This window comes from Lissotriton vulgaris, chromosome 7 (assembly GCF_964263255.1).
Source record: "Lissotriton vulgaris chromosome 7, aLisVul1.2, whole genome shotgun sequence".
Taxonomy (NCBI): domain Eukaryota; kingdom Metazoa; phylum Chordata; class Amphibia; order Caudata; family Salamandridae; genus Lissotriton; species Lissotriton vulgaris.
Genome location: NC_141695.1, coordinates 1,706,393,069 through 1,706,417,475, shown reverse-complemented (window position 1 = coordinate 1,706,417,475; position 24,407 = coordinate 1,706,393,069). Strand labels below are relative to the sequence as shown.

At 45.7% G+C, this 24,407-nt stretch overlaps 1 protein-coding gene across 2 annotated transcripts in view; it reads left to right on the top strand.

The window, feature by feature from the left end:
* The window catches only part of LSM14B (LSM family member 14B), a 59,618-nt gene extending 38,350 nt beyond the window's left edge, over nt 1–21,268 (top strand). For both annotated transcript variants that reach the window (XM_086932867.1, XM_086932868.1), the window contains 3 exons: nt 9,546–9,707; nt 12,035–12,188; nt 20,053–21,268. In XM_086932867.1, coding sequence (XP_086788993.1) covers nt 9,546–9,707; nt 12,035–12,188; nt 20,053–20,218 — 482 coding nt within the window. In that variant the 3' untranslated portion in view covers nt 20,219–21,268. The remainder of the gene's footprint in view (nt 1–9,545; nt 9,708–12,034; nt 12,189–20,052) is intronic.
* Nucleotides 21,269–24,407: the final 3,139 nt, after the last annotated feature.

Genomic DNA, 24,407 nt, shown 5'->3' with positions numbered 1-24,407 from the left:
GGAGAGAGCCGGTGTTGAGCAGGAGGAGTGGACGGAAGAGTGGTGGTCACTCCCGGAGGACGTTGTAACGCCGCCGAAGCTCAGGAGAATTGCGGCCCCCGTGGTATGTCGTCCTGCTCTGCCCCCCCTTCCCTCCCCCCGCAGCTCCGTCGTCCTGCTCTGCCCCCCCCTTCCCTCCCCCCGCAGCTCCGTCGTCCTGCTCTGCCCCCCTTCCCTCCGCCCGCAGCTCCGTCGTCCTGCTCTGCCCCCCCCTTCCCTCCCCCCGCAGCTCCGTCGTCCTGCTCTGCCCCCCGTCGTCCTGCTCTGCATCGAGGGTAGTGGTGGCCCATCTGTAATTGGACCCATCATGTCAATCAAGCCATGTGAATTTTACCTTGTGCTGATGCGCACCGCCTCATTTACCTCTTATTCCATTTGTGCTGATGCTCACAGTCTTGCTTCATAATTCCCTTGGTGCACAGAGTTTTGCTCTCAGTGATTTACCCTGCGCTGATGTGCACAGCCTTGCCCACGAAGCTCACATTGTGCACTGATGCCCACAGCCTCGTTGGGCATTTGTGTTTTACAGCCTCTTTGGGCATTTGTTTGTTCAGCGCTGACGCATACAACTTTACCTGCTAATTGTCTCTGTACAACTTTGCCTGCGAATTAATTACGTGCGCCGAGGCGTACAGCCTTGCCTGCCTTCTCTGTATTTTGTGCTCAGCTAGGTATCAGTCATTTGCCGGTGTAGTTTCGGGGCTGTTGCACACAGCTTCATCTGTCAATTGTTTCTATTGCGTTGATGCGCACTGCCTTTTCTGTGTGTTTTACGTTGAGCGCTGATGTACCCAGCATCACCGGTCATCTGGGTATTTTACTGTTTTTTTTTTTTACTGTTGCCCCACTTCTCCGTCGTCCTGCTCTGCCCCACCCCCCTTCCCTCCCCCCGCAGCTCCGTCGTCCTGCTCTGCCCCCCCTTCCCTCCCCCGCAGCTCCGTCGTCCTGCTCTGCCCCCCTTCCCTCCGCCCGCAGCTCCGTCGTCCTGCTCTGCCCCCCCCCCCCCCTTCCCTCCCCCCGCAGCTCCGTCGTCCTGCTCTGCCCCCCGTCGTCCTGCTCTGCATCGAGGGTAGTGGTGGCCCATCTGTAATTGGACCCAGCATGTCAATCAAGCCATGTGAATTTCACCTTGTGCTGATGCGCACCGCCTCATTTACCTCTTATTCCATTTGTGCTGATGCTCAAAGTCTTGCTTCATAATTCCCTTGGTGCACAGAGTTTTGCTCTCAGTGATTTACCCTGCGCTGATGTGCACAGCCTTGCCCACGAAGCTCACATTGTGCACTGATGCCCACAGCCTCGTTGGGCATTTGTTTGTTCAGCGCTGACGCATACAACTTTACCTGCTAATTGTCTCTGTACAACTTTGCCTGCGAATTAATTACGTGCGCCGAGGCGTACAGCCTTGCCTGCCTTCTCTGTATTTTGTGCTCAGCTAGGTATCAGTCATTTGCCGGTGTAGTTTCGGGGCTGTTGCACACAGCTTCATCTGTCAATTGTTTCTATTGCGTTGATGCGCACTGCCTTTTCTGTGTGTTTCACGTTGAGCGCTGATGTACCCAGCATCACCGGTCATCTGGGTATTTTACTGTTTTTTTTACTGTTGCCCCACTTCTGTGCTCAGAATTTTGTTCTGTTGATTTTACTGTTAAATTATTTCTGTGCTTAGCATATTGTGATTACGTCTGTTTTACATAAGTAAGCTCGTGGGTCCCCTATAGTCCTAACAATGCAAAATGTACTTGCTCCCCTTTTCGTCCTAGGGCATATTTTAAAACTGCTCCTCTTGCACTCTAGCTAGCACCCACCCCAGCATATGATGGTGATGCAGTCCTTTTGGGACGCGTCCCAACCACTGGGCATGGACGTGTGGAGTGTCTCCTCGAATGTGATGCTGGCACAAATAGCAGGCTCACCTCTACTATGAGCGTTGCATCATAATTCAGGGGTTGAGAATCTTTTTTTCAATCTAGCAATAATCTGAATGCTATGTAATAACACATTTATTGCGCTATCAAGTACAACTTTCGGGATGGACTGGTTGCCATGCTACTCTTTTCTACAGTATGGTACAATGTGCCATTGTTATTTTTTTATTTTAAAATGCTACGCTTTGCGTATCGATACATCGTTATAGTTTTTACTTGTGTTGGCTTGGATGCTCTTTATATTTTTTTACTTCGTCCCACCTCAACAAGTATGTCCTTTTATTTTTTTTTTTAAACACTGGCTTTATTAAATTGATTCAAATACACCTTCTAGTACAAGTTGTACCGACTGAGTTAAGTAATGTGTATGTAAGCTTAGAAGTAGTGTTCTGCTGTGACATATTTAGTTTGCTTGACGTCATACAGGTGACGTGCCGCTGTCTGCAGTGAGCGTTTCACCCACTGAGCTACTTCACCACACCTGGCACGTGTCACCTGCAGGTCACAAGACGACCCCTGCAGCAGGCACATCAACACTCTGAGCTGCTTCACGTTGTTTCAATCGTGGTACCAGAGCAAGTCCATTAACGCTGGACATACCTCCCCAGTACAGTGCCCGGAAGCTTACTGCAGCTAGACTAGATCTGTGCAACAGGCGTCTTAACCATGTCATCTATCTACAAAGCAGTCTGTTGGTGACGAACACGAATGCGTTTTAAGTTCCCCTTTGTTTTCAGATTATTTCTGCAGAGTTTATATAAAGTCAGACAATCAGGCGGCAATACTGTGGCTCATATAGGAATGCATTACAACCACTGCATTACAACCAGGGCTGCTTTATCCCTCCCTCTTTTTGGCTCACAACTACCTCACAACTTTACTCTCTATCTCACTCTCTCTCTATCTCACTAGCTCACTCTATTTCTATCTCAATCTCACTCTCACTACCTCAGTATATCACAACTCACTCCCTCAAAAATTCACTACATCACTCCCTCACTAACTCACTCTATCTCACTACCTCACAACTTCACTCTCTCTCTATCTCACTACCTCACTCTCTCTTTCTATCTCACTAAGTCACTTTCACTCTCTTTCACTACCTCACTCTCTCTCTATCTCACTACCTCACAAACTCACTCCCTGTTTCTATCTCACTACCTCAGAACATCCCTCTACCTCACTCTTTCACTACCTCAGTCTCTGTCTCTCACTACCTCACTCTATCTACCTCTCTCTCATTACATAACTCTCTCTACCTCACTACACCACTCTATCTCACTACCTCACTATCTCACAACTTCTCTCTCTCAAAACATCACTACCTCACTCTCTTACTACCTCACTCTCTTACTACCTCACCCTCTAGCTCACAACTTCACTCTCTCTCTAACTCACTACCTCAATCACTCTCTATCTCACTACCTCACTCTTTTTATCTCACTAACTCGCCATGAAACCCCTGGGTGTTGTGCGCTTAAAAAGTTTAGAATAACATAACTCACTTTCACTCTCTTTCACTACCTCTCTCTCTCACTACATCACTCTATGCTTATATCATTACCTGACAACATCCCTCTCCCTCCCTCACTCTTTCACTACCTCACTCTCTATCTACCTCACTCTCTCTCACTACCTCACTCTCTCTCTTTCACTACCTCACTCTCTCTCTGCTAATGCAATAGGTATCACATATGCAAAAAAAGCTAATGCCGATAGAAATGACAATGCCATTTATTTAGGGATACAAAAAAGATTAAAAAACAAGCATTTGCAATGCAATAGGTCTCGCATTATTTAAGTTTGAGCTATTAGCATTGTAAATGGCAATTGTTTTTTGCTTTATGCTATATATTTTTTTTACATAAAAAGCTTCATATAAAATATGTTTTATTAAAGTTATTTATGCAGTATCTAAATTTTGTTTGCATAAAACAGTATAATAATATCTTAGTAAAAAAGTCAAATATTTTAATGGAAATTCACCAAACGTTCATTTATGTGTTGGTTTTGAAAATAGCTAAATTAATAGCTTTGTCATTTACAATGCCAGTAGTTATAACTTTCGCAAATGTGACACCTATAGCATTTGTAATGCAACATTTGTATTTACGTGACTTAGATGTATTGATATTACAAATAACAATGGCTTTTAATTTTTTTTAATACTTAATAAAAGTGATTGTAATTTATAATGGCAATAGCTTAAACTTTTGTAAATAACTTTTGTGAAGATTATGTTCAGTGTATTTTATTGTAACAAAATCCAAGAACAGAAGTGAAATATTAACATCTTTTTGTGACATTTGTAATAAAGCTTGAAACATTGAGAGAACATATTTGTGCTGTGGTGGTGCTGAGTGATGCTGTGGTGGTGCTGAATGGGGCTGTGGTGATGCTGAGTGATGCAGTGGTGGTGCTGAGTGGTGCTATGGTGGTGCTGTGGTGGTGCTGAGTGATGCTGAGTGATGCTGTGGTGGTGCTGAGTGGTGCTGTGGTGGTTCTGAGTGATGCTGTGGTGGTTCTGACTGATAATGTGGTGGTGCTGAGTGACTGTACTCACTGTCACTCTGCACTCACTGTCACTCTGCACGCACTGTCACTCTGCACGCACTGTCACTCTGCACGCACTGTCACTCTGCACGCACTGTCACTCTGCACGCACTCTGCACTCACTGTCACTCTGCACTCACTGTCACTCTGCACTCACTGTCACTCTGCACTCACTGTCACTCTGCACGCACTCTGCACTCACTGTCACTCTGCACTCACTGTCACTCTGCACTCACTGTCACTCTGCACTCACTGTCACTCTGCACTCACTGTCACTCTGCACTCACTGTCACTCTGCACTCACTCTGCACTCACTGTCACTCTGCACTCACTCTGCACTCACTGTCACTCTGCACTCACTCTGCACTCACTGTCACTCTGCACTCACTCTGCACTCACTGTCACTCTGCACTCACTGTCACTCTGCACTCACTGTCACTCTGCACGCACTGTCACTCTGCACGCACTCTGCACTCACTGTCACTCTGCACTCACTGTCACTCTGCACTCACTGTCACTCTGCACTCACTGTCACTCTGCACTCACTGTCACTCTGCACTCACTCTGCACTCACTGTCACTCTGCACTCACTGTCACTCTGCACTCACTGTCACTCTGCACTCACTGTCACTCTGCACTCACTGTCACTCTGCACTCACTGTCACTCTGCACTCACTGTCACTCTGCACGCACTCTGCACTCACTGTCACTCTGCACTCACTGTCACTCTGCACTCACTCTGCACTCACTGTCACTCTGCACTCACTGTCACTCTGCACTCACTGTCACTCTGCACTCACTGTCACTCTGCACGCACTCTGCACTCACTGTCACTCTGCACTCACTGTCACTCTGCACTCACTGTCACTCTGCACTCACTGTCACTCTGCACTCACTGTCACTCTGCACGCACTCTGCACTCACTGTCACTCTGCACTCACTGTCACTCTGCACTCACTGTCACTCTGCACTCACTGTCACTCTGCACGCACTCTGCACTCACTGTCACTCTGCACTCACTGTCACTCTGCACTCACTGTCACTCTGCACTCACTGTCACTCTGCACTCACTGTCACTCTGCACGCACTCTGCACTCACTGTTTCTGCACGCACTCTGCACTCACTGTCACTCCGCACTCACTGTCACTCTGCACTCACTGTCACTCTGCACTCACTGTCACTCTGCACTCACTGTCACTCTGCACTCACTGTCACTCTGCACTCACTCTGCACTCACTGTCACTCTGCACGCACTCTGCACTCACTGTCACTCTGCACTCACTGTCACTCTGCACTCACTGTCACTCTGCACTCACTGTCACTCTGCACTCACTGTCACTCTGCACTCACTGTCACTCTGCACGCACTCTGCACTCACTGTCACTCTGCACTCACTGTCACTCTGCACTCACTGTCACTCCGCACTCACTGTCACTTCGCACTCACTGTCACTCCGTGTGTGTGTGTTTGGGTGTCTACATAGAGCCTCTGAACCCCGGCACCAATGCTCCTGCTGCGCTAATGGAGGCTACGGCTCTGGTCGGTGCATCTGATTAACGAAGGAACTGAGATTAGAGAAGGTTTAAACCTAGTTCATGGCTCTGGGCCCACGGCAATGGAGTACTGTAATGTTGCTGCAGCACCTGGCCTCGCGCTTGTTACATTAGGGACAAGCGTACGTTTTCCGGTCCAAGGTGCTTGAATGTGCAGAAATGGAAGCGAGTGACAACGAACTTCTGCTGCATGTCTAGCTGCCACAATCTGATCCGAGGATGCATGTCCATTTTTCTGTACTACACCGGACACTCAACACTCCTCACTGGAAAGCACAGGGAGCACATTTCCTTAAATAATGTAAGAGCAGAAAGGTATTCCATCATCAAACCTGCACCATTAAAGGCCCTTCCATGATGTTAGCGTTTCTGACTCCCCTAGCTCCGATACCCCTGTGTCACATCCTGTTCGGTGACACACTAGCTCCTCCGAGAAGAACAGATTTTCCGGGAAGTATTAAGGAATATCTGGTTCTAGACAAGAAAATATACAAAGGTACCATGTGCAGCAGACAGCCGCCTTGTGCCCTACAGCACATTACACTCTATGACGCAATGCAAAATGGAGGGGGCCCACAGGCAGAATTTGAAGAGGGCCCCTGAGTCTCCCGTATCTCACAGACAAATCTTGGCCTTCAGTGTGGGCTCACTGGAGGATTTGCAGTCACTCTGCACCAGAATTACGGCAGGGTGTACTTTATGCCCTTTTTACATTAACATAGTCCCTCATATTCAAAACTCCCTCTCCGCCATTCTTCATGTCTCTACATGAAGGAAATGATGTCTGGTGAATGTTGGAGCTGTTCAACAGGGCCTCAAATCACAGCAGCGCGTATATTGTAAAAGCGGTGCCAATTCTGGAGGATTGCATGCAATACGTGTCCCCTCTTTTTGTTGAACACGGTCCTCTGCCTACCTCCTTTAATCCCACTTGTAAAAGAAATATGTGCTGTTAACAGTGAAAACGAAAGCCGGTTGTGACAGTGACTGTAAGTGCTCAGAGAAAACCTGCATTGCAGCATCAGTGTTCTGATGCACCGAGTCCTCTCAGCACCTCAGCCGTCCCCGCTGCTCCAGCCGGATCGTGTTGTTAGAAAGATGAGCTCCGGAGCTCATCCCTTGAAAGGCCTTGCCTGATAATGCGCAGGTAACACCTAGCGTTACTGAAATCCGGAAGTGAGTTTGATCGCAACACAAGGCAATCCGCAAGTCCTTTGGAGAGGCAGTAGTGGCTGGCCACTGAAGCACACATAGAGAGAGGACATTTCTGCTCTTGCCCGCATCCAGAGATAGATGCACACGTATGCATGCACACCTCCGCGCCAGTCAGACGTGCGTACATTCACAACTACAGGTGCAACGTCATATACACACATTAACACACACACGGGCCACCTGTGAGGGAATTAAACTGTGTCAATGTCCTGAAGAATAGGCTCAGGGAGCAACTCTAACGTGTGTTATATAATGAGTTGCGAACTTACAATACAAACCAAATGGGCACCAGGGGCATAGTACAGGCCCCTTCAAGCGGGGGAGGGGGCACGGTTGAGGGAGGCAGGGGGCTCTACTCGAAACTAAATTAAGCGAGATCACGTCCCTCGCCTCACACCCCCACCACCTCCTTGCGAGCCGCTTACCTTGTGCATTCCCTCTGCTGGTCAGCACCGCGATGACTTTACCGGCGCACGAAAGATTCTTAAGACACTTTTTGTCTGTCTGTTTGCCATGAACATTCCGTGTCTTCTACCAGGAAGTCAGGCAGGCCGGGCGGGACAACCGGAAGTAGGAGGGCGGGAGCCTACCCCGCCTCCCACGGAAGAGCCGCGATTGTTTGGCGCACCGGAGCAGGCAGGAGCCTACCCTGCGCCCCGGTGCCGAAGAAGGGAAGAAGAGTCTTGCTGCCGGTGGGAGCCGCTGCACTGAGGATGCCGGTGAGTGGGGCGTCGCCTTGTTGGGGGGGGCGGGGGGCATCTGTGTGCGCGCGCGCGGCGGCGGACTGTGTATGTGTGTGAGCGTGCATGTGTGTGTGTATGTGTATGTGTCCTGGAGTCTGTGTGTATGCGTGTGTGTGAGGGGGGGGGGTTGCCTGTCTGGGTGCCTGCGTGTCTGTGTAAGTGTAAATGCGTGTGCGTGTGTGTGGAGCCGAGAGGAGAGGGGCTGGTGTGTGTGGAGGGGTCTCTGTGTATGCGTGTAGGTGACGGGGGTGTGCCTGTGTATGCGTGTGTATGTGCGCATGCGTGAGTGCTGTGTATGCGTGTGGCTGTGATGTGCGCATGCGTGAATGTTGACGCGCGTGCACGCAGCTCAATCCACGCTCGTCACAGTTTTGTGTCCCTCATTCCCCCGTGTCAGCCGACTATAAGTCTCCGCCCTGGACGCATCCTTCGGATGCGAATTCCAGGGCGAGACCTAAAAATGAGCAATACCAATAGCTCTACCTATAATATTGCCGAGACCATTGCATTGTAAATGCTTGTTGTACACTTTCAATCTTGTGCAGCATCCTCTGGCCAGCTACTGCTTGGGAGGGATGGGATGGGGCTGCTTTGCGGTCTGTGCATAGCATTTGTGCCCCCAGATACACGTACGCAAAAAGTTGCTTATCCTGTAAGCATCGGTTTGCGGCATGTAATGCTGTAGATTCACATGCGCCAACTCTCTTCCTTGGAAGCCTTTGGATGTTGCAGATACTTTTTCTTCGTATGTTCTTCTTTCTACTCTCCATTTCCATCCTTATCCCCAAGCGGCAAAAACAATCTAACAATGGAGCTGATGTTCATGTGTATTACCAGCAATATTTTGAGTTACTATACCTAGTGACTGCAACTTCATTGAAGAAAAACCAGTTGCACACATCAGAGACCAACACTAGATGGTTGGTATGCACGTCATGTGAATCTACACCACTACATGCAACAAACTGAAGTGTGCAGGGTAAGTAACATTTTCTATATAGTGCTTTTTAGATCGTAGTTTTGTCTAAAGCTGGCTTCCTATTGTGAAAAGAAACTTGTCCATTTTATTGGTGAACCAGTGGTATTCCAACCGATTACCTTTAATATTACATGGATTTCTGCAAAAGTTGACAGATTAGAATTGTAAATTCACATGGTTTTTAATCTAGTGGTAGGATAGATTGCATGGTATCCAATAACCGCCAATAGAGAACCACTTAAATCGTAGTTCATTCTGTATTCTATTCCAAAACCACCTTGAGCCAGTTTATGGTAACCTTGAGGTATACAAACTTTTTGTTTTCTTTTAAAGTTAGTATTTTCTCACTGTTAACTCTTTGGCATAGGACTGTCAAAGTTAGATTTTTCGTATGATCTGAGACCTGTTTCAAAGTATCTTGAATACCGCCAATGGTTAACATGTATTCTTCAGCTTAACTTCAATCTTTATTTTAATGCTGATACTTCTTGAATTCTGTAACAGATTTGGCTAATCTAGCTTGCTCCATTGCAGGTAATAGGAGAACACGTAATCGTTCCAGAGGACAAAACCGGCCAGTCAGTACAAAGGAAAATGCAATCAAATTTGAAGGAGACTTTGATTTTGAAACGGCAAATGCACAGTTTAACCGAGAAGAACTTGACAAAGAATTTAAGAATAAACTAAACATTAAAGGTTTGCTACCATCAACTTTGAGACTTTTTATCTATTTAATTGACCAGTAGGGTTGGTAATGTTTGGAGGGTAGGGGTGCTGTTCTGTGACACCTCTGGCTCTTTCCAGAGGTGTTTTGGCATGTACTCTGCAGAGCTGTATTGTTTAGAGTTGGCACGGACTTCCCATTCAGTGTTAACTTGAATGACTAGTAACTATGTATCTCGTGCGCTGGCTTTTGAAAACTATTTTCTTGTAACAACTGGAGTTTGTACGAATAGCATGCGGGTGCCAGTTCTAAGTTTTAATGTATTTGTGCAGTAGCTTCAATTGTGATCGTAGCCGACTGTCACTTAATGGATAAATTAGTCCTAACCTCCATGATCGGTTTGTATAGAGCTTATCTTTTCCCGATACGTGAAGTGTCAGAATTGCATTTTAGAATCAACACCTTTTTTACCCTGGGTAATTTGTGACTTCCTAAATTGGCCTTTCTATTCTTTGTGGGTACACACTTGCTTGATCAGGGAGTTAATGCAGCCTAGGTTTATTTTTTACCCCCCTACCGAATGCTGATCAGTATGTTGAGGTGCAGATTATTTATGCTGTGCAAAAGTGTAGTGCTGTTCAAACACCCTCTATTTAGCATGTATTTCCCGTTCAGTTCGCTGCCATTTCAGTGAGGAAAAAAGTGGGAGCTCTGCTACCTTAGTTAAATGTCTTAACATTGCTAACTCTGTACACGGCTGAGATCCCCTCAGATTTTAACTGTTCTGATGATTGTATCAGGGTATTGGGCAAAGGTACAAGACTGGGTGCAATTGGGTACTGGCTTACTTGCTGACACTTGACTCAGTTTGAGTTTAATTACTCTGAAGATTTTACAGCATGGACTTAGTCACATTTTGGAACGTTCTGAGTCTGGCAGGGAATCCCTGGTAAACTTTTCAGTGCCAGCTTGAATGGTGATTGCCCATCCACGTCATTGTTTGGCGTCCGTATGATTATTTTTTTCCCTGTAGGAAACTGGGTGCAGGTGGTCCTATCCACTCCCTATTCTCATCTTTCCTGATCCCCCCCCCCCCCCCCCCCCCCCCCACCCAGTGAATAAGAGTCCAGAAAAACAATTGTGAGCTAGGCTGCCCCTACATGTTAGGTCTTCAACAAGACCGCTAAAGCAGTCTATTGACAACCTAAATGGTCATGAATATGGAGCTGTTCCTCCTCTCCCAGATAGTGCTCCAGAATTGAAAGGATTCCGGTGAATGGTCGTAGCCCCATTAGGGAAGCAGTTATAGTATGTGAACTTCCAGACTCATCGTAAACTTAAGATTGAAAGCCAGCGTCTTGAAATTCTGTATTGCACTGTTACTCGTGTAGTTTGCATTCAGACAATTCAACACTGGAAGAGTGAAGGTGCCCTGACATTTCTTGGAAAGCACATGGCAGCTTGTATATCTTTGTGCCATAAAGGGTGCAGACTTCTAACCGCAACAACTTGTGCACACACCAGGAGGATGGCAACTGGAATGGTGCCCTCCCACAGTCACTTTCTGAGCTGCAGTCCAGCAACCTAGCAGATGTGGGGACTTTAAGACGCAGCATTGCAGTGCCTAAAGCGCAGCTGAGGGTGGAACAGGATTTGTAAAGTGTGTTCACTCGTTTTGGGGCTGGTTAACAGATATTTAACCAAATCAATGCTACTGATTTTATCGATCTTCGTGGAAAGGCGGAGTATACCAGCAATGTTTCAAACCTGCAGCCATGACGTCAAGAGATTCTGGAGTGGATGCATTGGTCCACTGAGGCACCAGACCTGCGTGGGACCAGGTGATGGGCAGGAGCTTGGTCCCATAAAGGGAACTTCATTCCGCATTTTCCTTTGTACGGTTTACTTTTCCAAAACGTGTGAACATGAGCTATACCGAGGCAGGTTACTAGCCTGGAACTACTGTTTTTCACTCTGGCATCGTTTGCCACCTCATGAGTTTTTACTATGATCCTCACTTTTGCTAAGAACATCTGATGGAAATGTCCTGTTATGTTGACCTCCCTAGCTGCTTGGTAGATCCAATCAGTAAGGAGGGTGAGCTGTTGTGTTGCAAAATGTATTACTTCAATGTTTCCTCCTACTCGGCATTTGCAGCAGCACATTTGAAGCACGTGAACCTATAGAGAACTGAAGTCGCAGAAATCTTTTTTCTATGATGTTGAATTGTTGAACCTAGATACTTTATCACGATGCAAAAATGTTCTACGGGTGAAAATCCTTGCCTGTCCTTAATGCAAGGAAGCATCACACACCTGAATGCTCTAGCTTGTGTAACAGTCTTCATTCCTTATTTTAGATGACAAGCCAGAGAAGGAAGAGGAGAAAACAGATTCTGGTGTGGAGACCCAAAACAGTGAGGGTGTCCCAGAAGAAGACCCTCTGGGGCCGAATTGCTATTATGACAAAACGAAGTCTTTCTTCGACAACATCTCTTCTGAGATGAAGTCCAGGTAACTTTCCTTTCATTCATTTTTTCCAGGCACGACTACTATGCTATAACTGCTGGTTTGCATAAAATGAAGTGATTTTGGCAGAGCAATCTAACTGGCATGCATATCTTAATCCATTTTCAGACCGGTGAGCAGTCTTGCTGCTCTTCTTGGCATGCATATATACGCAGTACTTGCATTGGTACATCTGACATGGTTCGAGTGCCCTGCTCTTGTTTGGTCCAGTTTCAGGTATCCCACCTATAGGTGACTTTCGATCAGAGGGGAGGTGAGCCTTATGGCTCTGTGCTGCACATTCATGAATGTAATAACCAGGACCCAGCTTCCCAAGTGTCCAGCTCAGCTACAAGTTATTGGTTCTGTAGCATAACCTGTCTGTAGCTGTGTGGGCCAAGCAATGGTGCATTCAGAGAATACTTATGGATTTCTGTAGCAAGCTAGAATTTTAAAATAACTAACTTAAGTCCCTGTCCAGCTTGCTGTGTGGAAATTGTTTTTTTTTTTTTTTTACAAATGACAAACTTTTATTCTGTCGCTGCATTGTACTGCAGAATCTCATTCATGCGGATTCTGGTTTCTTGGCTTTTCTTGGGCCAAAGCCTTCAATTTGAGCATATTTTGTGGGGATTGAAGAGCTGCTTCCATTCAAGAAATGCTGCCTATGCTCATGTGTTTACACCATTGCCAGAATTGTATTTGTGCTTTCAACTCTGCTAGCAGGTCACGGCCTCCCTTTCACATTGCATGGTTATAATGCATCCTTCATTCCCTACGCATTCACTGTTTCTAGTTATCCAGATCCATGATCCTTTGGGCTAGTGTGGGGTTAGATTTAATCTCTCAAGAATGCAATCGTTTATTCCTATGAGATGGATCGGATTGCTTAATCGTTTTAATGCAGAGGATTGATCTCTGGAGATTTCACTTGTGGGCACAGGAACATGAGGTTTTGCAGGTAGCAAGAAGGATCATTTTTAAAAGGTGGTTAACAAATATCAACTACGGTCCATGTAAAGATGGCTTTTCCCAGATTTCTGGCGGGTGCATCTAATAGGGTTTGTCACTTTAAGGTGTAACTTGTCCCTATTTCAGTGTGATATATTAAACTGTTCCTATTTGATTTGAGGCTTGGGAGGAAAGAGCTTATTCGTAGTTCACATTTGCTTCTAAAACTATCATAACTAGTCAATAGTGTGGTAAAGAATGGGCCTTCAGTACATGGACAATGGGGCTAAAACCATTGCCGATAGCCAACATTGAAGTAGTGATTGACAAAGTGGTCTCCCTTCCAGCTGCATAAATGCAGTTTGAATCAAACTAGTGATCGAGCATGTCTGTGTGAGTTGTAGTCCATTGTATGTGAAGTGCATATACGTTTTTGGGTACTGCAGAACACCGGTGGGAGATGCCATTGAGTGCCGGTTGTTGAACTGCCAGACTTGAGCAGTTGAAAGTATCTGGTTCCAAAACCTTCTGCAGAACTATTCAGATGTGGAAACTGCTGTAATTGGATGATCGGACCAGGGGCTGGGAATATATACATTTTGCCTCACAAACCTGGAATTTAAGAAATTCTTTATCAAATACTTATTTTATTTATTTATTTTACTGGCTTGTATAGCGCTGGTCTCGACTCCCTAGGGAGCATCTCCGCGCTTTTGACATCCGCCACATTTGGAAAGGGAGCACGTATGCTGTCTATTGGCTGAAAAGGAAGGTCTTTAGCATTTTCCTGAATGGAAGATATTCTGTGCACAGCCTTAGGGTGATGGGAAGGCTATTCCAAAGAGACGGTCCAGCTATAGAGAGAGCTTTGCTGCCCTGCCTTGCCTTTCTTGCTCTGGGCACTACTAGAAGGCCTTGTTCGCTAGAACGAAGTGGGCGTGGGGGTTTGTAAGGGACAAATTTGGTGGCCAGGTATGCCGGACCCATACCGTTGAGACTCTTGTGTATGGTACAGCCTACCTTGAATTTAGCCCTTTGTCTGATAGGCAGCCAATGAAGCTTTTCTAGAAGGGGTTTGGAAGGTGAGCGGGGGGGTGCGTTTAAGACCAGACGGGCAGCCGTGTTCTGGACCACCTGTAGTCTTGCCATGACTCCCTCATTGGCAGCCAGAAACAGGGCGTTGCAGTAGTCTAAACGACTCATGACTAATGCCTGTACCAAAGTTCTTCTGCTGTCGTCTGGCAGGAGGGGGAAGATCTTACGTAGCATACTGATTATGTGGAAGCAGGATCCCACCACCTGGTTGGCATGTTGCTTGAGGGAGAGTTCCTGGTCCAGCCGGACCCCCAGATTTTTTACAGATGGTTTAGGCTCCGGTACTGGGCCAAGGTCTTGTGGCCACCAGTCCGGAGACCAAAGTTGTCTTGCCCCCCCAAACAACATGACTTCAGTCTTTCCAACATTGCATTGCAAGTAGTTGGAAGACATCCAGTGTGCTACCGCTTTCATTCCGAGGGAGAAGGAGTTCCTAACTTCGGGTGTCAAGGTTTTGAAGGGAAAGAGGAGTTGAGTGTCATCCGCATAGGATATTGGAACAAATCCATATGCTCTCAAGATGTTTGCCAGGGGTGCCACATATATGTTGAAGAGGGTTGGGCTCAAACATGAGCCCTGTGGCACCCCTTTAGTGATCTCAACTTCCTCTGACCGAAAATTGCCCATGGTTACTTGTTGGGTCCGATTAGTCAGGAAACTTCTTACCCATTCGAGGGCATCCTCCTTTAGGCCGATGTTCTCCAGCCTGGCCATGAGAATAGAGTGAGATACGGTGTCAAACGCCGCAGACAGATCTAATAGCACCAGGATGACGGAAAACCCCCCATCCTGGTACATACGCAGATCGTCTGCGACTGACATAAGAGCGGTCTCTGTACTGTGCCTGGGCCTGAAGCCCGACTGTGATGGATCCAGCACTCCTACAGACTCAATGTATCTTGACAGATGTTTATTCACATGTTTTTCTGTGATTTTGCCCAAGAAGGGGAGTAGGGATATTGGTCTCAGATTGTTAAGCTCACTCCAGGGAATGGTGGTATTCTTCCTGAGAGGTTTGACCAGTGCCTTTTTCCATCCAAGCGGGACCTGCCCCGTACTAAGTGAGAGATTTATTAATCCCTGGATGGTGGGTCCTAGGGCTTTAGCTAGAGTGGGCATGATACGTGCAGGAATGATGTCTGAGGGGGAGCCACTCTTTATCTGCGACATGAGTGCTTGTACCTCCTCAATCTGGATAGGGGGAAATGCAGAAAGGGAGTTTTCAGGAAGGAGGGGGTTATCAGAGTTAGTTGTGAGGTCATTAGTAGCACTGTAAGGCAAGTTGGAAAGAAGGATTTTGGAATATATGGCGTCTATTTTATTCGTAAAGAAGTGGGAAATACTGTCGCACAGATGTTGCGACGCCACTTCTGGACTTTCACAAGCAGTGGGTTTAGTGAAGGTCAGTAATATCTGATACAAGGTCTTGGAGTTATTGCCAGCCGCCAGAAGCTGTGAGGCTATATGGCTTTTTCGTGCTGATCTAATCTCCTTGTGATATGCTTTCAAAGACTCTTTGTAGGTGTGTTTATCATTGTCTAGGCGGGAGATCCTCCATTTCTTTTCTAACCTCCGTGTGGCCTGTTTGGATAGTCTGAGATTTTCTGAGAACCATATCTCTTGTTTAGGGGCAGGTTTAGGTTTAAAAACTCTTAATGGGATAGTCTTGTCAATTGTATGTGACAGCATTTCTTCGTATTCATGTAAGGCTTTGTCTATATTGTCATTCCCGCTCATAGTCCTTAAACCTTTTTCATCAAACTAGCGAAGAGATTGTAAGAATGGTCTTTTGAGTAAGCTACATAGAGTGGCATTTTGAGTGAGCTGCAATTTAGGTGGCTGAGGAACCCAATGTAAATACAGATGCAAGTGTTCATTTTAGGACAAAAGTGTTCTATGAGGTCGAAGTGGTACACTAACCTTTATGGTTCTAGAACGCTTTTTGCAGAAGCATAAACACTGTCCACACTTGGTCAATTAACGATACTCTTGATGCCAAAATTCTAAACACTGGGATGGATTTGGGACAAGAGTTCAGATTGTGGCTGGCTGGAGGCGCTTTGCAGTTTAGGGATTCACAAAAAATAGTGGTCCTGCAACTTCTAATGAGAAATTTCCTAGTTACCACAAAGGAAAGTTTCAATTCTATTAAGGAGGCGGAGGCGAGGATTTTGCTAGTCCTTTCTCCATTTTATTGGACAGCAAGTTAGTAGTAAAAGAAAAAACAATACATCATGGACTACCCAAACCAACATGGCAGCGGTAGTCCTGGTAACCTAACAACCAATCAGAGTCCAACAGTTCGTATATATGGAGTCCCAGCTGTTAGTCCTTCCTCTTTCTTGGGAGCTGCCGCAGGAAAGAAGTCGTCCAACCACTAGTCCGTTTTTTGATCGGAGCCTAGGGAAGAGAAACAATAATAATAATATCTTGTCCAGAACAATGTCGAAGAATTCAAGAACATTGCAATGGAGTAAACAGCACGGAATGCAGATAGAACTTAATCAGCATTGCACAGCTTATCAATGAGAACATTAAAACTCAGAAAAAAGTATACTTCCCTTAGACGAAGTAAAATATCATAGTCCAGTCACGGGAGGGGAGGCTCGATAAAGCCTGGGTGGGAAAATCCTCGCCTCCGCCTCCTTAATAGAATTGAAACTTTCCTTTGTGATAACTAGGACATTTCTCATTCTATGTCAGGAAGCGGAGGCGAGGATTTTGCTTGTTCAAAGCCTACTCACCACCAACGAAGCAGCCTCATGGATTGGCTTAAAGTAGAACTTTTTGAAAGTCGAATCTGAGGACCAATCCGCTGCATTCATGATATCCTCCAGGCGTCCACCTACCTGAATAGCCTTGGAAGCCATTGCACCTCTAGTGGAATGAGCCCTAAAGTCAGTGACGCTAATTCCAGCTTCAGACATTATCCACCTGACCCATCTGGCAATGGTGGGAGAGGAAACTGCCTTGAACGGCTTCTTAACCGCAATAAGTAATTGTCTCTCGCCCGGAGGGCGGAGCTCAAGAGTAACGTCCTCATATGTCTTAAGGCAACGAACAACACAGAGCTTTGGCGAATCTGGGGAAGCCGGGTACGTTACTGACCTGGTATTACATTTAGTTCTTCTTGAAACAGTAAATGTAACCCCTTCTGGGGTAAAAACCCTGGCTGATACGTCCAGTGCACGAACATCTGAAGCACGTTTACATGAAATCAGGCAGAGGAGAATCGCTAATTTGGCCGAAAGCTCCTTGTGGGAAAGGTATTGATTATCCTGCCAGGACATTAGAAAATTCAAGACCACATTAACATCCCACAAACCTGAATAACGAGGTTCTGGGGGGCGCGAAAGACGAATACCTTTAAGGAGTTTACAAACCCAAGGGTGCTCACCAACCGGAGAGCCATCAACGAGGGCATGCCCAGCAGAAATTGCCGACCTGAAAGAATTAATTGTGCTGTACGCCAATTTCTTTTTCAAAAGATCAGCGAGGAAGTTAATCACGTCGGTGACAGAGGAGCCCATGGGATCCAGGTGTTTTCCCACACACCAACGAACCCATCTGCTCCATGCTGATCTATACCGCTTAGTGGTGTTAGGAGCCCAGGCTCCTCGAATGAGGAGCTCAGCGTCTCTCGAAAGCGAGTCACAAGACCAACGTCCCCTGAAATCCTCCATGCCATGAGACGTAGATGGCCCTGGAGAACCAGCGGATGCGGGTGACCCAATGGATCCGTCAGAATGTGGTCGAACGACGGAAGTCGAAGAGGCTTGTCCCAGGATAGTTCCAAAAGAGAAGGGAACCAGCATGGAGCTCTCCAGATTGGCGTGATCAGAATCAGGGAAGCTCTCTGCCTGCGGACTTGAGCCGCCACCCTTTGAATGAAAAGGAAGGGGGGAAACGCATAAGCTGGAAACAGGGACCAGTCCTGTAGGAAGGCATCCACTGCTTCCGCCCCCGGATCCGGTTTCCAGCTGTAGAAGCGGGGTATCTGGGCGTTCCATCTGGACGCAAATAAGTCCATTACTGGAAGACCCCAAAGGTCTGAAATTCTCTGAAATACTGAAGGATCCAGTCTCCAGTCGCTGGCATCCCGGAAATTCCTGGATTGCCAATCCGCTACAGTGTTCAGATCGCCTGGGAGATACTCCGCCGTGACAGAGATCTGGCGAAAAAAGGCAATAGTTCCAAAAGTCTTTCGGAAGGTCCGCTAGGACCTTGGAGTGCGTGCCTCCCAACCGATTGATGTACCTGACCGCAGTCGTGTTGTCCATCCGAAGAAGCACACAACACGAAACCTTGGTCGAGGTGAAGGAGCGGGTCGCGAACGAGCCCGCAAGGAGCTCCAGGCAGTTGATATGGAGGTGAAGTTGCTCCTCCGTCCATCTGCCACCCACCGAGAGAGAGCCGCAAAGGGCGCCCCAACCCTGGCGACTGGCATCTGACTCGATCACCAGGTCCGGACTGGAACCGAAAATGTCGTAGAGTATTTTGTCAGTGCAGCTGATCATGATTATTTTCTACATACACAAAGAAGACTAGACGGGTATATTTACCATTGAATACCAGAGGAATGTAGGCCTGGGGGGATAGCTTTGAAGTGTAAAAGTGCCACTTAGTGTGTGTTCTTTGAAAGAATTCCTTTCGGCAGGGCCACAAATGACTTGTTGCTGTGAGTGGGTTGCTGTAACTTCACACTTAAGACGTCTATCCTGGTAATGGAGCAGATTTGAGGTGGAAATTGGCAAGCTCCTTTAACTCTGAAGGGGTGTGGCATGGGAAGGAAGTGTTTGGATTCTTTTTTTTTTTTTGTGGTGTCACTCCAGCCTTTGTTTTCTGGGAAGAACAGACCAAACAACACTATCATGCACAAGAGATCACTAAAACTTACAGGTGTTCCTTGGTGTGAAAGGACTAACGAGAGCTGCAAGAAGTGATCATTTTGAGAAATGGTTTTTCCTTTGATCCATATAACAAAAGTCGATCAGACATTGGAGCAGTTGAAAATGTTCAACTGCCTGTGGCGTGGTGAGCTCCTGGATCATACATTTGTAGTAGTAATAGGGGCCAGAATTATTGGTGTATTGTAGTACAATTGGCCTTGTTTTTGGTTAGACCTTTCTACTATATATAATATAGATTTTGGAGCTGTGTGGCCAGCCTGCTTGGGTTGTGGGTTTCCAGTTGCGAGGTTGCTAATGAAGGTAAATCCAGTCTTCTGTTCCCAGTGCTGCGGGTGATATCACAAGGATTGCAGTGGCCTTGGTGTGGGGAAAAGGGAGATGCGCAGATCTAGACTCAATACATTGCCTTGCACTGCCGAGTCCCATATGGACATACAACCCTGCATTTGTTTTGCACCAAACTACAAACCTCTTTAGGTAGGTCAGTACTGCCTTGTGTTAGTGATGTTATTGTAGTGTAACATTGGAGTGTGACTGCTATGTTTAGACTAGCTCAATGGGGTGTACTGGATAACTGGTTTACTACCTGGTGTATTCCTGTTCGATAAACGCTGGGTGGAATGGGTCAGGCACTTTGCATAGCTAACTTCATTTCAGTTTTTCAGTATGTAAGTTTAAGCACTTGTGTGCTGGCTTGCTGCTACTTTCTCTCACTAGCCTCTTACGTGATATTGGATAATTGACTTTAATATGGAGCATGAGGTAGCTTTTAATTCCACTTTTGTATATTGGGTGAAAACACTGGCGTGCAACACAAGGCTTTCTCTGTTTTGGCTTAAATGTTTGCCAGGTTTGGTTCATCCATGTCAGGTTCTTGTACTGGTTTCATTTGGACTTTTTTTTTGTCTTACCAGGCGTACAACATGGGCTGAGGAACGGAAGCTGAATACAGAGACATTTGGAGTCTCTGGCAGGTTTCTCCGTGGTCGCAGCTTCCGTGGTGGATTCAGAGGTGGAAGGGGCGGTGCTACCCCCAGAAGAAACCAAACAACCCAGAGGGCTGGAACAGGAAGAGTGTAATGGAGGCGTGCGGTTCAACGCTCTAGTACTCTTGGTTTCTGAGACGGACTTGGTCTTCCATCCATTTTTTTTTTTTTTATGTTTGCTTCCAATTTGAAGTTAACACTATGGACTCTTGAGTGGAACAGTACGTCAGTGTTTACTTTCGTTTGGTGATCTGTGTATAGGAATAATGGCCGTGCTGATGGTATTGTGGGGAAGTAATTGGGTCATTTATTTTGTATTGGGGCTGCTTAAAGCAGGGGTAACTTGAACATTGTACATTGAGCTTCTACCAATCTTCTGCAATGACCTCTAGTTAACCTGCATTTAAGATGCCCCATTGTTCTGAGACTTCAAAGGAAGAGTTATCTTTAATCCTAAGTTAGACCGAAGCCAATAGGGATTCTATATAATGGGGCCTTAAACTTTTTTTTATTTAATTTTTTTTCCCCCAACCTAAAGCACTTAATCCATTTTCAGCTGCAGATCCAGCTGAACAAATGGGTCCACAGCATTAATAACGGCCATCTTTGTCGATTCTGTGGTCAGGTTTTGCGACCCAGTTTTGCAGCCTGTATAAAATGTAAACTGGATTGAGCTTTTTTTTTGTGTGTGTGAAAGTTTAAAGAATAGCCAACCCTTCAGAGAAGGTAGAATTGCAGCATACCCTGATGGGGAATCTACTAATCTGTGTAGACTGAATGGCATGCAGGTTTCTGCTCCCACCAAACTGAAATGTGGTTTTACCAACTGCCCCATGCCCTCTCCCCTCTCCTTTAACTTGTAAATAGTTAATGAGGCAGTTTTAAGAAGCAGTACAAAGTCTTATCGCATGAATCAATGGCTCAAATTTTGTTTAAGCATGTCCATTAAGTTGCAGTTCTTGTGAAGGCAGCACAATTTCTAATTGGCACCTCCTTAAAGGCACTGAATTTAAGTTGTGAATCTGTTAAGCGAATATAAAGCTTGCCTTTATTTTTGTAGAAAGTAATTTACTAAAATCCAATTTAGTACACTGCCACGGGTCTTCTGTAAATTGTAATATGGCAATAAACATTTAGAGATGTTTGTAGTTTGTTGGTACTTTAATAAACTCTTTTCAGGTTTTAAGTTGGTTACAGCAAATATTTGCCACATGGAAGTTATTATAGCGTCGCATAATGTCATCCTGTAATGGCTGTGTGCGAAACAGGAACTTGTCCAGAGTAGCACATTGTTCTGAATTCACCCACATTTTGGATGTCCATTTTTTTCCCCCTCCCATCTAATTTGTGTTTAGGAAAAACAGACCTTCATATCAATGGATTGAGCGACTACAAAACTTAAAATGTGCCTTCCTGCAGTAGGGGGCAAGACTCGCTTTAATTTTTTTCTGATCATTTGCTATGAATAGACTTGTATGTAATGTTTTTTGTAACCACAGCACTCAGACTTGAGCACATCTTCGAAAAAGACCTTAATGCATTACAGTAAAATAATGGGGGATTTAGATAAGTCATTAGTACTGGGCTCCAATGTCTGTCTGGATCGCCAACTTGGATATTTTTAAAGGAAAGAAACATCTAATAAACCTTGCACTTTTATGTTACAATTTACAGTAAATCTTGCGAACATTAGAGTATGCGTTTGCTTCATAATTTTTGTTTGACTTTTTAATTAATTGTAAAGTTGTCCACTACTGCAAACTGTACAGCACTTACAAGGACAAGGTGAGCATCATTTGGGACATTCCATTTTAATATCTGTCTTTCACAGGAGACAAGTATTCAATAGTTGTAATCTTCAGATGTGTCACTGTTCGGCGCCATTAAACATAGGAATCGGCCCTTTTACAATTCTGTGTCAGAACTCACCATTTAAGTGGGACTTCTGGGGTCAAATCTTCCACCCCAAGGCCACCTTTAAGCTTTTCATCCCTCCTGCTATGCCTTGCATGTAGTTTCTCTGCCAATGACCACTCTACCACATCCATGTTGCAGGTTTTTGATGGGGGGGCCCTCTGCCCCATCCAAATGACAGCGACCTGCCACCTGGCCAATACAAAGGCTGGCTGTAAAAATGTTTGTACTATTTTCTGTTCCATGGGCCTGCAAATATTTCCCAACAGACAGAAGTGCGGTGTAAGAGTACCCTGCAGCGCCCTAGCAAAAGTAAGTATTCGTAGCTTGTGTTAGCTGCAGATGCACATGCTATGCCTACTCGTGGCATCTAGTGCTGGGCCTGGACTTTTGAAAGTGTTTTTTCTCGAGGAAACTGTATGATCCGTGTTGCACATTGATTCGCCTCAACCCCCCCACCTGTTCAAGGCAGTGTGCATGTCAGAACATGTTTCCCCTTAAAGTTTTTTGCCGCCATTGTGCTCTGTTTGATTAAGTCTAAGCTGTTAAAGATTTGATGGCAGACGGTCCACGGGGAAAGTAATCGGCGGAATCTTTTTCTACACCGGGGAAAGACTTCCCGGATTCCAAATAACTCCACCATCAAGAATGATAGTCTGCATGTGATGGAGACGAAGAAAGAACTCTTCAGACTGTGCCCTCAGTGCACACAAAGTACGCGCACACGGCTTCTAACTTGGCTCTCCAGAGAACAAAGAATAGTGCCCTGCCTATGCATGTAAATAAAAAAATAAGACTCTTTGATCACGATGAGATCGACTGCTCCACATAACATGGAGCCCACAAATGAGGCAGAGATCAGCAACGTGGACAGTGAAGCCAGCGCTCCCAGCAAGAGGTGGGACGGTAACAGCCAGCCCACATTACTCAGTGTTCAAAGTTTGTTCTGGGGAAGAACTAGCTACATCCAGTACAACCACAATCACTGACCACACACTGGACCGAGGACCAAAACTATGTCCAGTACGGAGTACTACTACCACCACCTCAAATATTATACACTCGCCACCACCAGTACCCCAACATCATGCGCCACAACCTTCGGGTTTAAGGTGACCCTGTGACCAGGCATCAAAAAGGAGACCGTTCTGAAACTATTACGGCACCAAAAACAACTACTCTGACATTGCCTCTGACACCAAGGCATCAGTCTGCAGCAATAAAAACATCGGCACCAAAGAGCTCCAAGACACATCGGAGCCAAAAAAGCATTCAGAATCGACAAAGTATAAAACTTCAGAACTGCTCTAGGAAACACCACGGACACTCTTCTAAACAGAAGAAAAGCCTTGATTCAAGTAGTTATAAGGCACATTCAGTTTCTAAAAGCATAACTGCTGCCTACAAGAAACACAGCCAACGGCCAACCTCCACCGTGCACCCCAGGGTACATGCAATACTGATGACCCATCTGACCCATTGTAAGACTATGATGTGGTGCGACCAGATAATTGTCCAAAAAGGAGTTTCCTTTGGGCTGCGCTCAAAGACTTATTTAAGATTACAATCTATATACACGCTTGCTTACCTCACTCATGGAAAATCATTCACACCAAAAAATCGAAGGGAATCCTAACCATATACCCAAGGTTACCTCTGAAGAAGGTTTTTGTTAAAAATGAATAGTTCTATTTATTCATAATAGTATCATAAAAAGCATCAATCATTTAATGCATAAACATTTGTTTATAATATCCCTGACACAAAATCTAAAATACACACAATTGTATAGTTCATAAAATCAAGATTGAAAGAGATACTGCATTGTCTTTAGCATGTAGTCATTAAAAGGCACGCATCCGTGATCTCTCAATATTAAGGACTAGAATCAGACACTGCCGTACTGATATGTAGTCTGCAATTCCAGCCTTTCACAGATTGATTCAAGTAAGGGCATCAACGCGTTTTGATGGTAAATCTTATACCACCATCTTTATCAAGACTTTATTAATGACTCTCAAATTGGTTTCAACTGGAACCTTTAAAATACCTTTTCATGATAGGTAGAGGATAGTCTGCTTAAAGTGTAGGAATGCAAGTTCAGGGCTAAAACCTCAGTCCTCTTGACACATCTTCGCTCAAGTCGCAGGGCATTTCTCATTATTGCTGGTTCAAATAGCTCAAATAGCGCATCTGTCCTCAGCACGAAGTATGCAGCGATTCCTATTAATGGAACCTCTCCGGTTCGCTGTTAATCTGTCTTTGCCTTACTTCAATTTCGGTGTTACCCTTTTTAAATTTGGATTATTTTGCGTGCAGGCGCGTCCTGTCACTCGTACAATCCCGTTCGTGTTCAGATAATGACCTAG